This window comes from Grammomys surdaster, unplaced genomic scaffold (genome assembly GCF_004785775.1).
Source record: "Grammomys surdaster isolate TR1022 unplaced genomic scaffold, NIH_TR_1.0 62, whole genome shotgun sequence".
In the NCBI taxonomy this organism is placed as follows: domain Eukaryota; kingdom Metazoa; phylum Chordata; class Mammalia; order Rodentia; family Muridae; genus Grammomys; species Grammomys surdaster.
This window is the reverse complement of record NW_021604564.1, coordinates 25,267,421-25,284,043: the sequence shown is the minus strand read 5'-3', so window position 1 is coordinate 25,284,043 and position 16,623 is coordinate 25,267,421. Positions and strand designations below refer to the sequence as shown.

At 46.9% G+C, this 16,623-nt stretch overlaps 1 protein-coding gene across 3 annotated transcripts in view; it reads right to left on the bottom strand.

Annotated features, from left to right (window-relative positions):
* Jade1 (jade family PHD finger 1) overlaps positions 1–16,623 on the bottom strand; it is a 53,881-nt gene that overhangs the window by 17,292 nt on the left and 19,966 nt on the right. For all 3 annotated transcript variants that reach the window (XM_028763035.1, XM_028763032.1, XM_028763041.1), the window contains 4 exons: positions 11,338–11,423; positions 8,459–8,616; positions 6,480–6,667; positions 2,773–2,984 (listed from right to left, as the gene is read on the bottom strand). In XM_028763035.1, the coding sequence (XP_028618868.1) occupies positions 2,773–2,984; positions 6,480–6,667; positions 8,459–8,616; positions 11,338–11,423 (644 nt within the window). The remainder of the gene's footprint in view (positions 1–2,772; positions 2,985–6,479; positions 6,668–8,458; positions 8,617–11,337; positions 11,424–16,623) is intronic.

Here is a 16,623-nt window from a genome sequence, read left to right as displayed (position 1 = left end):
CCGATGCTCCAACCTGGCTACAAGCTTCAATCAAGAAGGCCCACCAGACCTCTCTCTGCCTTCACAATGGGCGACACACAGAACGAAGGTGAAAACAAAGCACCAATGACGCTCTCGGACTGCCAAGGTGATAATGGCTGGGAGTCCAACTGAGGAGCTGTGCACTCAAGCTGGACACGTTCCTCCTACTGGAGTCCAACAGTGTCCACAGGAACAGCCAGCCACAGAAAAACCAGACACTTCAAAATGAGAGTTTGCTTTCTTTCGCTGATGTTTAAAACAAAGCCTGTTTTGCACAAGTTGGCAAAATTATACAAGACAGCACAAACTGCAGAAATTAAGGCTTTTACAACTGAACTCATTATGGTGGTTTAAAGAAAGAAAAAGCAAATGTTTCAATAAGGGGAGTAAATAAACAAACCCACAGCGGTACCAGGAGTGCACTCAGAGAGCCCTTTAAAACAGTTCACAACTGTATCCTTAAATGAACTGGAAGTCAGGAAGTCACAGGAACCTGGCTCTATTTCTTCTCCAGGCAGAAAAAGCACAGCCACCATGAAATCTGAACACCCAGGACACAAGAAGGAAAGCACAAGGATGAGAGCAGAATGCAGCTAAGAAACACACAGCGCAACCCCGAGAGCACTGTCAACAGTCTACCGGCAAAGCAACGTTCAGAACAGATCTGAACAGGACTAGGAAGGCTTCAAACACCAAGGCATCCTAGAGTTGCCTTTGAAGCAAGAATTTCATTTACTGGAAAGACACATCTACACTAATAAAGTACGCCTTAAAGATGAACCATAAAGAATCTCACCAAAAGTAAAACGAAGTGTCAAGAGCAGAAGAAGCAGAAGGTGGAGTTATTAAGGCCAACTCTGCCACCCACATGCTAAGGCGCTGGCACGCAGCCCTGGTGGCAGCTTACACATTTCTAAAGCACAGAGCACAACTGGATTTCAAGCAGAATCTCATAAACAGAGCAAATGTCAGAAGACTACAGGTTCACTGGGTCCATGAGAGACAGCAGCATCAATGGCAGTCATATGGTCTCCCAACACACACACACACACGCACACACACACACACACACTACCTACCACAGGGACTCCAAGGCAAGACACCCTGTAAACCAAAGTCCAGATACAAAATGGACTAAAGCAAGACATTACAGCCTGTCTCAGGATTCCCTTCGAAGATGAGCAGAGACATGGCCACAGCTGCACGGTCTTAAGAACTGTATAAAGCCCTAGAGGCAAATTACAGAGAAAAGGATAATCCAGATCTCCAGGGTGTGGCAGCGAGCATGTGTGATCTCAGCACTCAAGAGGCAGAGGCAGGAGGATTATCTCAGTTAGAGGCTAAGCTGGTCTATACGAGGAGTTACAGACCACCTAGGGCTATTTCAAAGAACAATAATAAAACACAGAACTCAGAGGTCACCCAAGCAACTTTCCACTTTTTCCAAGTTTTCGTCACTGATGACCTCACAGAAAAGTACTTCAGGACAGCGTTCTAAATCACAAAAGTATGTATGCCCCCATGCAAATCCACAACACTTTATTACTGTATAGAGTTAAATATGGAACTCTGTGGTTAAAAGCACTTGCTGCTCTTCCAGATCCCCATGGTTCATGGCACCTACATCAGGCGGCTCACAACCTGTAAGACCAGCTCAAAGGATATAACTTTGACTTCCTCGGACATTCACTCATACACACACAAGCACAAGCGCACACACACACACACAAATAATAATAATGATAATAATGATGATGATAATAATATATAATAAATAATAATAATAAATAATAATAAAATCTCTTAAGTTCCATATCTATGCTTAAGCTTTCTAAATTAACTAACCAGTGTCCACGTTCACTGAAGGACAGTAACAAGACCCAGCAAATTCTACTGCCACCTTGAAATAATCCTCAAGAAAAAGGGTACCAGGAGTTAGAGATGGCTCAGCAGTTGAGAGCACTGACTGCTCTTACAAAGGACCCAGGTTCATTTCCCAGCATAGGCAGTGTCTTATGACCATTTCTTAGCTCCAGTTCCAGTGGAGATCCTGCTCTTCTGATCAGTCATCCATGTGGTGCAGACATGCACACATGCAAAATGTTCATACACATATGAAAAGTCAAAAGGGGTGCCTGACCCCCTTCCAATAGCTAAGCTCACATGTGAGCACATTAATGCTATGGATTATTCTACATCCCCCAGAAGATACACTGAGGACTTCACCACCACCTGAAAACGGGACCTTTAGAAAACAATCGCTGACATTCAACTATTTGAACTGAGACCACAATGTATAGGCAGGCACCTAATCCAACAGGATCAGGACTGTGTAAGAAGATAACCCTGTTTAGGCAGACACACAGGGAAGACAGCATGAGGACTAATGGTAACTACAAGCCAAAAGCACCAAGAACTGACAGGAGTTCTCCATTAGCTAGGAAGAGACAAAAAATCCAGAGGCAGCTTCCGTTGTTTTTGTCACCCCATTTAGAATCTAATATAAAGTTTAACCACCTTTTTCATGGGTTTGTTTTTCAGTGTTCCCAGCTGAATCCCAGTGCCTTCTGACTATAAAGGTAGAGAGACCCATCCCCCGAAATTATGGTCAGGGTAAGACTTTCCTAAACCACAACTGTAGGGATCCAGCTCCATTTGGAAGTATCCTGGACTCCAAGCAGCACAGGCTGGCTGACAGGCTCAGCCCAAAACCCCACACAGCTTCCCTCAGGACTCTGCTACCCCACTTACCTGGTGCACACAGATGTTACACTTGTCACAGAACACCATCTCATTGCCATCCTCGCCATCAGGTGACTGGCAGACATCACAGACAACATCTTCATCGTATTCAATCCCCAAGCCCTCTTCTGTCTCTATGGCATGATTCATGTTGTCATAGCATCGCTGTTCAAATTCCTCCAAGACCCTTTCCATGGTGTACTCATCCAGCTCAGGCATTCCTGAAGGAAAATACCACAGATCTCACTTTAGTAAGTGCGCATTAATAATTATTATAATGAAACAACACTGGTGTATTGAAACTCTCAAATAAAACATAAAAAAAGGTAACTGAGTGCCAGAGAAATTTCCACTATATGGCCCTGAGGCCAGTCCATAGATAACAAACACTTCTAACAAAGAGAGAGGCAAAACTCAAAACGATTTCTGCAGCATTCTAGGATATTATATACACACACTGTTAAATGCGCCTTCCCACTGTTGCCAACACTAGTCTGACTTAGAAAGCCAGGACTACATACTATGCTGTTTGGGTTTTGTGGTTTTGATTTGGGGTTTTGTTTTTAGCTTTTCTTTCTTGCTACTTAAAACGGCTCCCCAAAGCAGATTTCACAGCAAACATCCTAATGTTTTTAACTGACCTATCCATCCTCACTTTGAATTCAACCAACTGAAATGCATAGCTAATTAGATCCATGAAAGGCAAACACAAGGAAATGTCTAGAGCAAAGAAGTCAGTTCACTATGAGTTAAATAAAATACAACATACTTCTTTCTACCAGCAAATAACTTGAGGGAGCAAGGGGATGGCTCAGTGGCCAAGAGCAGGTACAGCAAAGGACCTGAGCTAGATTTCCAGCACCGTGTCGGGATGCTTCTAACTGCCTGTCTGTGACTCCAGATCCAAGAGGTCTGGAAACTCTCCTCTGCCCTCCCCCTGCACCTGCACACACCCACAGACACATACACATAACTAAAATAAAGCCTTTAAAAAAGAAAAATAAAATCATCAAAATGGTTACTGTGGTCTTAGTAATGGTAAGGCAAGCGCTATTTTCCTCTATTTGCAGATGTTCTCCACACTGGCTATAAGGAGAGCACTTGTAGAGAAAAGAGTCCTCAAGACACTCAGCTCACACCCGTAATACATGAAGTCTACTGATGACGCATTTCAGGCCAGTGTGAGCTCTACTATAAGACCTGGAAGGGGCAGGAAGGTGGGGGGAGGGAAGAAATATAAACCGAGCCTATAACTTACACACATTATTACAAAACCACCACATTTTCAAGTTTTAAGATTTTGGAGATGAAGGGCTGGAGAGATGGCTCAGCAGTTAAGAGCACTGACTGCTCTTCCAGAGGTCCTGAGTTCAAATCCCAGCAATCACATGGCGGCTCACAACCATCTGTAATGGGGTCTGATGCCCTCTTCTGGTATGTCTGAAGAGAGCAACGGTGTACCCATATACATAAAATAAATAAATCTTTTATAAAAAAGAGACAGAGATTTTGGAGATGAGGGGCTGGTGAGATGGCTCGGCAGTTAAGAGCACTGACTGCTCTTCCGGAGGTCACAAGTTTAAATCCCAGCAACCATAATGACATCTGATGCCCTCTTATGTCTGAAGACAGCTACAGTGTGCTTACACATAATAAATAAATAATATTTAAAAAAAAAAAAGGCCAGAGCGAACGGGGCTGGGCCAGAGCGAGCCAGAGCAAGAGGAAGAAGGGAAATAATAAAAAACATTTAAAAATTAATTTTTGGAGATGAGCTGGAAAGGTGGTTCAGCAGTTAAGAACACTTGCTACTCTTTCAGAGAATCAAGTTCACTTCGTAGCACTAATGCAGGGCAGCTCACAACCTCCTCAACTCCAACTCCAGGGGAGCCAGCACCCTCTTCTGAACTCCAAAAGCACCCACATGCAGTCACAACTGTCCTGCTCTCACAGCTGTCCTGCACTCACAGCTGTCCTGCACTCACAACTGTCCTGCTCTCACAGCTGTCCTGATCTCACAGCTGTCCTGCACTCACAGCTGTCCTGCTCTCACAGCTGTCCTGATCTCACAGCTGTCCTGATCTCACAGCTGTCCTGATCTCACAGCTGTCCTGCACTCACAGCTGTCCTGCACTCACAGCTGTCCTGATCTCACAGCTGTCCTGATCTCACAGCTGTCCTGCACTCACAGCTGTCCTGCACTCACAGCTGTCCTGATCTCACAGCTGTCCTGCACTCACAGCTGTCCTGCACTCACAGCTGTCCTGCACTCACAGCTGTATACTCACATGCACATACACACAAAGATCAACCTTTTCTTTAATGGGAAACGTATTGAGAGTGTACAGTTGAAAGTACTACACCCATCTGGGAAACAACTAAGTAAAGGATGAAATGTTTAAGCAGGTGCTTTTCCCCCCAGTGCCTCCTAACTAGTTGTGGATACACTTGACTTTGCTCTGACTTCCAATTAACCTTTACCAGAAAAAGGTCAACTGGTGCTGGGACAAACATCTTTAAACTTGTGTTCAACCTGTGTCAAAGGACACGATTTACTCTGCCACGTTAGTGTATCTTAACTAATGATATCTTAACCCAGACAAGTGAGTGCTCAGTATTTAAACCGCTGCATTGCCAGTCTTGTGGCTGGGTCTTTGGACAGGATCCTGAAGTGGACACCTACAACTTGCCAAGCGTTTCACAGTCTTCTGGGTGGTTTTATACAGACAGTGTAAAGCATTGGGCCAGCTCAAAAGAAAAAACTGAATCTTCTACAATGGCGTAAGACACCATTAAGTTACAGGAGATTCCTCAAAGCCTTTTAAACAGATTCCAAAACCACCCCTAGCTTGCTACTGTTCTGACCACTAATACTTAAAGCAGGGAACAAGAGCAAGAAAATCTACTTTGTCAACACATCTCAGTAACTAACAAGTAGAAAATCCCAACGTTCCCAGCTCAGTCATGGTCAGTCCCAGTCAACTGGCTGGTGAGCTCAGCAGCAGCAAAAGCTGCTATCAGAGTCCAAGCCGAGGCAGGCTTCATGGGAACACAAACTTTATACAGCCCTTGCCCTTCCAATCTTTGAAGCCAATCTTGTCATAATGTGCCCCAGCCACACTTCCTGACCCTGCTTCCACTGAGTCCACGGACACTCAAGACAAACTTTTATAACAACCCTGGGGAAGGAAGGGTGGAACATAAGGAGATCATCCCGGCATCTACATGTGAAATGTGGGTAACTGAGGTCTGAAGGTCCAACTAGCAGAGAAACTATCCAAGTTTGGGTTCTCAGCCAGGGTCACACCTCACTCAAAGAAAGCCAGGAAAGAGTTAAAGAGGTAAAAACAAGAGGGTTTGGGGCAGGCGGTAGAAGAGTGGAACTTTGGCATCACAGCAGTAAAGTGGAGCAGGGCACTGGCCCAGTCCTGCTCACTCCCCTGGGCTGCAGTTCCGTACAGGAAGGAAGGAAGGGGAGAAGCAGACAGGGACAGCAATTCAAGTCACTGAAGCCAAAACGAGCCAGGCTTCTGCCCCATAGAACCGTCCCTCAGCCCACCACTGTTCTAGGAGCCCCAAATGGTCTCTGTGTCTCATCGAAGTCTGGTCTCTGGGATTCTAAGTGAGGTTCGACCTCTCCCAGACTCTGTATGAGTCACTCCCGACTAAACAGCCCTCTCTTCAATGTGAGTTAATGAAATAACACACAGTCTCACCCATCTCCTTAAATTCTTCATTGGTTAGTTCCAGCCACGCAGCATCCATATCATTGAGGTCATACCGACATACACTGTCTGCCAGAGTCCGGATATCAACGTAACCCAACGCTGGGGGCTCAGAGCCTGATGATGCAATGTACTTCTTGGGCCTGATGAACATGAGCGATTTCTCTTCAGACACAACCCTGGTTAATAAGAAAACAAGTAGCCAGATTAGCCTTTCTGTCCCGTAAGAAGAAAATGTCAGAGGCCAAGGGCAACTTCCTCCTCCAACCCTCAAGCCCAGACCATCTCTATGTTCATATAGTCTAAGGGTTTAAAACCAAATGTCAACAACATCTCAGCTAGAAATCTTTAAAATACCCAGAATGGAAGCAGCTGCTTCAGTCTTCCAAAGCCATTTCCTCCCTAGCACATCACCCTACCAAGTCTCCAACAGAGTCTGCTCCCAAACTAAAAACAAAAAAAAAAAAGTATTTCAAGGGTTGCTTTCTAAATCCCTTTCCATTAGTGGGGCTTGCTCATTCCCCCTGGAAGTTGTCAGACAGGAAAGAACTTGCTAGGCATTGAATTCTAAGGAATAGAGATGGCAGGAACAGCATCCAGAGGCTGGATATGCACAGCACACGCCGAGGACCACAAGGGACACCTGAATTCTCACCTTCCAAAAAGACTGAGGGAGAATACTGGGCTGTTGCTGTTCCTTTATTTTAAAAGGCAGAGCCCATGCTCCATGAACATATGGCCCCAGACAATTCCTCTCCTACCACACCCTTACAACCTGTGAACACCTGGAGAATTCCACCTCACTAGGGACAGCATGAAAGGAGCAAACCAGCGCAGGCTAGGAGCCAAGGGTTCTCAGCCCATGAGAGGCTCTGTGGTCTGTGGTCACAGTCCTTCCACATCTGTTTTCAACCACATGCGTTCACGCCAACAGGATGCCCAGAGTTTATAGATTTTATCACCCTGGAATTGACAGGAGGAGTTTATCTGTGTGACAGAGATGGGCAAACTGAAGGAATTTATTTCTCTTACGTTAGCAAGAACAGGTGTCAAGTGAAAAGCTCCAGTCTGTCTATCAAGGCATTTTCCATCCTGACTTGGCACTACCCAGGCTTCCTAGACTGACAGCCTGCTGGTGGTGATCAAAGGGACCATACACACCCTGTGCATCCTGAGCCCCGCTTCACAGGCCAGGACCCTCACTGAAGAAGTAGGTGATTCCTGGTGGTCACCTATGCCTGTCTAGCCATAGTATACCATCATATAATTTCAACAGAGATCTCAAAATGATGGTAATCAAACCAATCAAGTGCCTAAGGAGACATGGAGTTAAGGGCCAAGAAATGGATTTAGTCCATACTTGTCCATGGTAAGAGAGGCTATTTCACACAGCAAGGAGCCAGATGCTGGCAGAGCTATCGGGCACGCCATCCTCTCAGAGGATACACTACGCAAAAGTGGGAAAAAAGGTACCAACTGGACACAGCCTGTCCCAAAGGAACATCGGGGACGTGTTGGGAGAGGTGAGCAGCACAGCAGATGAGGGGGAAGCACCAGCATCTGGAAAGAGCCTGTCAACAGCTCAAATTCCTCGTCTGCCACTGTCCAACTGTCAGTCTCCTCTGTCCCTGTCACCTCCTAAAATACAATTAGTCACCGCCGGCAGCACCAAGGCCACCACGACTCCCACAAAGCCACTCTGCAAAGTGACATAGAATGCAGAGACCAACAGCCAGTAACATCAGACTTCGCCCAGCCAGTCGTTCCCAGAAACATCCTGGGCCTTCTATTCTCTGGTAAGAGAGCAGCACCCCCTACGATAATGTGCTAAGTTCAGAGGCCACTGCCCTCTGACTCACCGACCTCGGTTGTGAGGCCTCATGTTACTGCACTGCTAACTCAAGAACTATCTCCTCTCAGCCTCTATGCCTGCAGGGAGCAAAGTAGGAGTCTCTCCTTGGGGTACCTACCTGGCCACAGGCTGTGGGATGGTCCCTGGGCTCACAGGCACCTGGACCCCTTTCTCCCATTCCTGTCTCCAGGGATCGGCCAGCACGTAGTATTCATCCGGGTTCAGCTGGTAGGAGTCATGCAACTTCATGGCAGTGATCAGGTCGGTCCTAAACACCTGGGAGAAGAGAAAGGGACAGTGGCTTTTGCATTCATTTCAGAGCACTGGCAGCTGCAAGGTCACCTTGGAGCTGCCTGTAACAGGTTACACTATCAACACAGAGTAAGTCTGCCTTATTACAGAAACCCTTCACCTGACAATCCTTTTCCCTTGCCCAAGACTGATGTGCCTCCAGCTCCCTTAGCTGACACAGGCAGAGGGTACACTGACTGTATCAATGTAACTGTTGCACAAAACACAGACATTCCCCTCTCCAAGACCTCTCAATTCACCAAGGGCTGCTGAACACAGGCTCTTGGAAATCCTTCAGGGAATGACAAGCCACTCAGGAGTGCTCTCTTTGGAGCCCATGTTTAAAAACAAAACTTCATTAGCCAATTAACCTCAAGGCAAAATCTAGAACCACCCGGTAGAGGTCACTATCTTCTAAACTAACTGCTGAGAAGCAGCCCATCTCCTGAGGTGCTAGCATGTGGGACAGGCAGATGCTGAGAGCAAGGTCCACGTTGGCTAACACCAGGCAGAAATGCAGGCCTGCAAACATCTAGGAGTGAAACACTAGGCCACTGTGGTGCCACGTCAGAGGATGCCAGAACTTCAACCCTGAAGCAGTTTCTGTGGAAAGACAGAGAACCCTGTCTTCACTACCATCAAGACTCATCTCGAGTCTACCTTCCAAGAAAGCACCCTAACTCGTCACAAACAGCAAAGAAAAGCAAACTGCAGGAGAGGCAGCACCTGCCTGGGCTCCCCTATGGACTCATGGGCCCTTGGAATCTAAGTCAACAAGGCTGGCTGGCTGACTGACTGACTGACTGACTGACCAGCATACTCTGGCTGGCTGGCAGCCAGGGCTACATAGCTGCTTCCCTCTCCAGCCTTCTCCTCAACCCACTTATATCTGAGGATGTGTGTACAAGGAAGGCCTGCCGTATATCAAGAACAGCATGAGCCTGAGTCTGTATGCTGTGCTCAGTGTACACAGCCACAAGGATGCACTCCCTCCTTCAGGACAGGAAGCTCTTCCTTGTGCTGTTAAGCATGGGTCACACCATACACCAGTTGGCTTTTCAGGATGGTGTTCTCTTTAATAAACTTTGTCTTATGAAAGTACGGGGTAGGGTCTGAATAAAAAGGCCACTTCTCTGGCTGTCATTTTCAACACTGGACTTGCCCTAGGAAGCCACTCTTAACTCTACAGTCCTGTTAAGCAACAGCCTGACTATGTACCTTCTGCAAAAACTCACCATGAGACGAAAGCCCCTGGACCTGGTGATAAGCCTAGAACAACCCAACCCCAAGGAAAAGGTCAAAGCTGTGAGTCCACACCAAGCAAATCAGGTAAAATAGAGCCCAGCTAAGCTGTACAACAACAACAAAACAAAAACAAGCAAACAAACAAAAACAAGCAAATCTGCCAAAGAAAAAGAATCAGACTGAGGAAGGAGATGAGAAAAGGCTCCATTCCTACAGACCTGGAAGAGGCTCTGGCCCAAAGCTCAGGTGCCAGAGTAGACACCAAGGGCAGGGGTGACGGCAACTCGAGTGTGCTTTATGTACAATGCAGTTTGCACTCCAAAGATTTGACACAGACCAGGCAAGGACAGGGTGTGGTGCCTGCTGCTCAGAGAGCTCCAATCCCACTCCCAGGCTGAAATATCAGCAGTACAGTATGGACACCAGAAAGGTGCAGTAGCAGTTACAGAGCCGATTCAGGACTTAACAGGAGAATTAAATACAGGAGCAGAGATGTTCTGATGTCATAAAAAATAAAGTTCGCATTGTAGGTCAAAATAGACATAAGGCCAGTGGCCTTGGCCACAGCAGCCAACTATGAGTGCTTCCCGGAACAGATCTCTACTGCCTTCTGGCAGGTGATGTTACTCCATCACCAAGAAACTCCTCCACTCCTGGACAAGGCACTCTCCAGTTATACGAGGGCAGCATGGGAAGGGACTCTGAGAAACACCTGTCGCTGTGTGGCCATCACGCCACAAGCCAACTGAGGTCATCCCACAAACAGTGCAATGCCAAGAGAACTTTCCCACAGCTTTCCCTGAGAACCCCGACAGGCCGATACACCTGGGTCTCAATGCTCAGAGCCTAGTGATGGCCACAGAGAAAACAGGTCTCAGGACAAGAGGGGCCCCTAACCAACCGAGGCCGGCAGGGAGATGCCTCTAAAAACGATTTTAGCAGGGAAATGAACAACGAAATGTAGGGCATCAGGGAAACATAAAATGTGAAAACAAATTGGGAAAGACGGGGAAAGCCTTAAGCATAATCCCCAAAACGAAACTCCCAGAATCACATTGGGTCGGTGCCAAATAAGCCACAAATTCATGGCTAAAACTAACTTGAGGCTGGCAGTGACTTGGCAGCAGCTGAACCCACTCATGTCCTGGCCAGAGGAAAACTTGTTGGGAGCCAGCGAAGATGGAACAGGAAAGGAAAAGAAGAATACAATTAATAATAATAGCTAACATTCACTGCATACGATATACGTGCCACATGCTTTGCATGTACGAGCCTATGTGTATTAATTAGCCCACTTATTCCTGCAACAAGGGACACATCTGCCCCTCACCATCTTGCCAGGGTATGCAGTGGGGCATTTGCCCAGACCTGCACAGCATGAGGAGGGCATGTTGGCAGCAGGTACGCATGCACACTTACAAACAGCACACATGATCAAGGCAAGCTAGCATTCAGAAGTACCTCAGAAGGCTTTCGATCTTCAGGTCTAGAGCAGGTACTTCTCCCATGCTGGGATCGAGAATGCTGGGACCATGTCGTTGACAAGCCTGAGGAAACAAACATCCAAACAGGAACCATTAAAAAAAAAAAAAACACAGGGTCAGTATTTCAGCGGTGATGTGCTGCTAGTTGCACAAGCATGAGGACCCGAGTTCAGGTCCCCAGCGTCCAAGTAAAGGGTTGGCATGGTGGAGTGTGCACACGGATCCAGCCAGCCGTCCAGCTGTATACGACGCTGAGCTTCAGAGGTCTAGTGAAAAGCCTTGTCTTAAAAAAGTAGGGCGGAACACAAAGGGGAAGACATTCTATCAACCACCTCTGGTCTCCAACCTGTCTACACATCCTCACACATCCTCACACACAGCACTCGCGCGCGCCCACAGTACAAGTCACTGAGGTGTCACTCTAAGGTGTCAGGAGGTTCTTCCCCAACAACACACCTCCATCGACGACCTGCAATGCCATCATCCTGGTTCTCACAGGGCTCCTCCCTTCCAGTCACTTTCCAGACAGGCCTAAGGTGTTCGCTGTAGGCCCCAGTGTACAGGGTGGTCTGCCTCGTGAAGAGTGAGCAAAGAGAGCACTGCAGCATACGCCGGGAACTCCAGGCTGTGCTCAAGAGGCTCAGACCCAAACTGGTACAATGAACTAGGAAACATTCCCAAAGTTTTCAGCCAAGTGCCTAATGCCAGGATCACTGGGCTCAACCTAAGGTCATGCCCAAAACATTAAAAAAGTTGCCTCCACAAGGCATAGAAAAAGCAGAAACCTTCACACAGTTTTAACGTCATCTGCTACCTCTCTTCCTAGATGCTCCAATCCCTACAGCGGCTTCTCACCAGGAATCCTGGTCACCAGGCCTGAAACTTCTCTGTAGCAGTCAGAGTTCTACCTGTCTAAAGTAACCCCCCTACCCCCTTCAAGCCACACTTCCTTCCTTCCTGGACCCCTATTCTCAGGGTCTCTCCATTTCCAAGCAGTTCCAAAGTAGCTGAGTCTCTAACCAGAAGCCAGGGGAGCCTAGGAGAGCTACGCGCTTAGACTAAGCTCCCTCTGTTCACTGCAGACCCAGTATCACCTTGGTGGTAGACATCAACTTCTGAGACATTCTAAAATCTGTCAACTCTTCAGCATAAAAACCAAGCTCCACTCTCTGCTTGAACAAGCTCACTTCCACCTCAGCCCCGGAGCTGAGCCCCATGGCCTTTCCTACCAGAGGTCAGAAACCCAAGTCATTCAGACTCCTCCCTTTCCTGCTCAGGATGTTGTCAGTCAATAGCCAAGTCCTAAGCCAACCTTCCAATGCCTCAAAACCCTAAGCTCCTCCTCCTGCCTATCCTGCCCTGTGCCACCCCCTTCTCATGTGTCCTGGCCAACCACACTGGCCTCTTTCTGCAGGCACACAACCTCAGCCAGATGGGAAACAGCACTCCCAATCACCTTCGCTTCTTCCCTAACTTGCTGATAACTCCTTTCAGCCTCCTGTCTGTAACTACAGTGTCCAGGCACTGAACCTTGTCACTTCTCAGAAACTGACAAAACCCCAAGATGTTAAAAAAAAAAAAGAGCAAAAGCCTTTTTGTGAGTGAAGCCTCCTGTCACTCAAGCCCTTACTGGCCCAGAATCAGCAGACAGACACATCAACAAACTTAAGACACAGATCCTACATATATGCCTCTCATCCAATTCTTTTTTTTTTTTTAAAGATTTATTTATTTATTATATAAGAATACACTGTAGCTGTCTTCAGACACACCAGAAGAGGGCATCAGATCTCATTACAGATGGTTGTGAGCCACCATGTGGTTGCTGGGATTTGAACTCAGGACCTCTGGAAGTGCAGTCAGTGCTCTTAACCACTGAGCCATCTCTCATCCAATTCTTAACAACCACAGCCAGCAGGGATTGTGAGAGGGCTCTGAGAAGGAAGGTCTGAGCCACCCTTGCATACCAGTTCTAAGGCTCAGTACTAGATCCTCTGTCACTCCTGTGGAATAAGACTCCTTATAGGTGACACGTGCCATTCCTATGATTACTTCAGAAGATCCTCTGGAAGTGGGGCTAGGGTGTAGCCTAGTGCACAGTGTTTGCCCAGCAGTCTCCAGGCCTTAGGTTCCACTGCCAACTCCAAGCAATAATGGTCTTCAGACTCAAAATGCATAGAAATAACACACACGCGTGTGCGCGCGCGCGCACACACAAACACACACACACACACTGGAAATAGTGTGAGCACACTGTGAATGAGGCTGGTCATCACTGAGAAGGAAATAGCTGGGTGAAGTCTACAGAGGACTCTCTGCCAGCCAGAGGCTTCTTATACCTTCCCACAACCCTGATATAGATATATTAAACAGGCATAAAAACAAAACATTTACTGATTATAAACCAACAAAAAGGAAGCCATGAATGTGAAAGACAGCAGGGAGCCAATACGAGGAAGAAAACAGAAAGGAAAAGTGAGGATATAAAAATAAGGATCCTAAAAAATAAAAATAATAAATCCAGAAACAACCTAAAAATCCACCACCAGACTGTAAAGGGATAAATAAACCATGACACATCCCTTCAATGAAACACTAGCCAGCAATAAAAAGGAACATATTATCAACAGATGGGAGTGAGACACGTGCTTCCTGTAACATGGATAAATACTGCAATAAACACATACAGTGAACGAAACCAAGGAGCCAGAGCAGGCAAAGGTGCGTTGCACTGATGCAAAGTTCAGGGAAATGAAGACTGATCCATACCAACAGCAGATCAGTGGCTGCCTGGGGCAAAGTTGGAGGGACCTGTTATTTTGATCTTGATGACATAATACACGCAAACAGGGCTAAATCTCTCAAAGCATACACTTAAACATGTGCAGTTTGCTGTACATAAATTATCCATTACGAAACTATGAGAAGGCTATCACCACTAAGAAGCACCATTCACAGTATGTAAACCTCCATCCCCCTTCCATTGGTGAGACACAGAAATCCTAGACTGGATGGGGACCCCAGTGAACAAGCAGAACAGGAAGCCATGAGACCTCCCTGCAGCAGGGAGTCACTACTTCACAGAGAACACGGAGGCAAGAGGTTCAGAATTCAGAGAGGTTCAACCCAGTCAGTGCACACACTCGGAAAATTCTCAGTAAGTAGAATTTTGAATAGTGGATAATTTTTCTACTTAGAAATGTTATTGAGGAGGGTCACTGGGTGTTGCTCTAAGGGAAACACATCACAGCACACCTAGACCTGAAGATGGTGGGTGCAGGAACGCATTCCTGGTTTACCTACTACAAAGAGATTTCTGAGCTCCCAGAAAGGAGGTGCCATTCTGTAGCAGTGTAGCCAGTATTCCACTTTGCTCGTGTGTCCAAACTGCTGACAGCTGAGGGCAGCCTGTACCATCAGGCACCACTCCCAACATTACAGCTCTTGGGAGGCGGAGTCAGGAGGGTCAGGAGTTCAAGATCATCCTCCACTAGACAGAGTTTGGGGTTAGCCTGGACAACAGAAGACCCTATCTCAAAATAAAGATACAGGAAAGACACTAACTTGTGTTTCCTTTTGCATTCAGCAGAGGAGTGGCAATCTCGGCAATAACGTCTAAAACCACGGCCACCCACAAGTAAGAATGATATCTAAAACTAAGTCCCCTCTATTGACAAATCTGACTTAAAACTTTTTTTTTTTTTTTTAAAGATTTATTTATTTATTATATATGAATACACTGTAGCTGTCTTCAGACACACCAGAAGAGGGCATCACATCTCATTACAGATGGTTGTGAGCCACCATGTGGTTGCTGGGATTTGAACTCAGGACCTCTGGAAGTGCAGTCAGTGCTCTTAACCACTGAGCCATCTCTCCAGCCCGACTTAAAACTTTTTATGTGTACAGTACTCAAATAAGAACAACTTTGTTAAGCTATCTCAAACACTGAAAAGAACGAGGGGGAAAGGTGGTGGTGGTGTTGATTTTGTTTTACTTCCATTAGGACAGAACATATGGGACTAGCACAGTTACAACAGGCTCCAAGACCACAGTAGGCACGCCTCCGTCTATGCAAGCACCAAGCCTCTCCCGGCTACCCCAGAGGTGACTCTCCGTGTCTGAGGCATGCTTCTGCTCTTAGAACTAAAACAACTTACTATGTAACACAAGTCCGGCAGCGCTGAGTACCAGACTAGTGCCACAGCAGCATCAGGATGTAGACCTAAAACATTGCCTTGGGCAAATAAAGTAATACCATATAAATCCCCAACTGAAATTACACAACCAGCACTGATCAACCTACCGTGTGTGCCGGGAAGGACCCTCCATCTGCCTCAGCTCTTGCAGCCTTGCTTGGCCAGACTCTAGGGTCCAACTCGCTCCACCTTCTGAAAAGTGTATGGTTTGACAGTATTCTTTAAATACTATTTAGTTTTTCTTACTTTTATAGGGAAGGTATATAAGGATATAGATCAGGACTATAACTAGCCTCAGACAACCAATAATATTCCTGCCCCAAAGAGAATGTTTTATTCCATTAAGTCTCTGCAGATAAAATGAAACCTTTGGAAATAATAAAATTAACTGGTGGACCCTCTTCTCACCTTTTGCCAGACTCCCAAAGACCAAGAAGCCTGGGTGAAAGGAAGTGGGAATTTAAGGGCCTGCCTCCCCGAGACACACCCAGGCACAGGGCCGAACTGCAGAGTTTGGCTAGGCTACCCAGTCCCCAGAGTCTAGCAATTACAAACACTGCCTACCAACTCCCTATCAGTATTTCACCCAACTGCAGGGATGGGCCTCCAGGGCGGCTGGAGAAAGACCAACAACAGTGCCTGACAGCAGATGAGAGCTGGCACCTGGCACAGAAAAGGCTCATCCATCCCCAACTGTAAATACCACACTGTTGTTCCCCTGGGCCAGGCCAGAAAACAAAGCAATGAGCTGCAGACTCAGAAGCCAGTGGCAGCAGGCCCCAGCTATTCCTGTGGCTGGTGCTGTGGCCCCATGCTGACGTCTGCAGCTGCCTCTCCTCCACCTGGACATGCTGCCAAACTCCCATCAGGCCTGTAGGCTGAAGAGGCTGGGAGGTGGCCACTGCACAACCCCAGCCCTTGTTGTAAGCAAGACTCAGGACATGGAAAGCTATCACAGGTGGCCCTCACTGCAAGGGCGAAAAGCTCCACCTCCACACGCCTGAATCTACACATGGGAGAGGTTTCAATGCAATTACCATGAACTAGGTGCTAGGGAAGGAGAG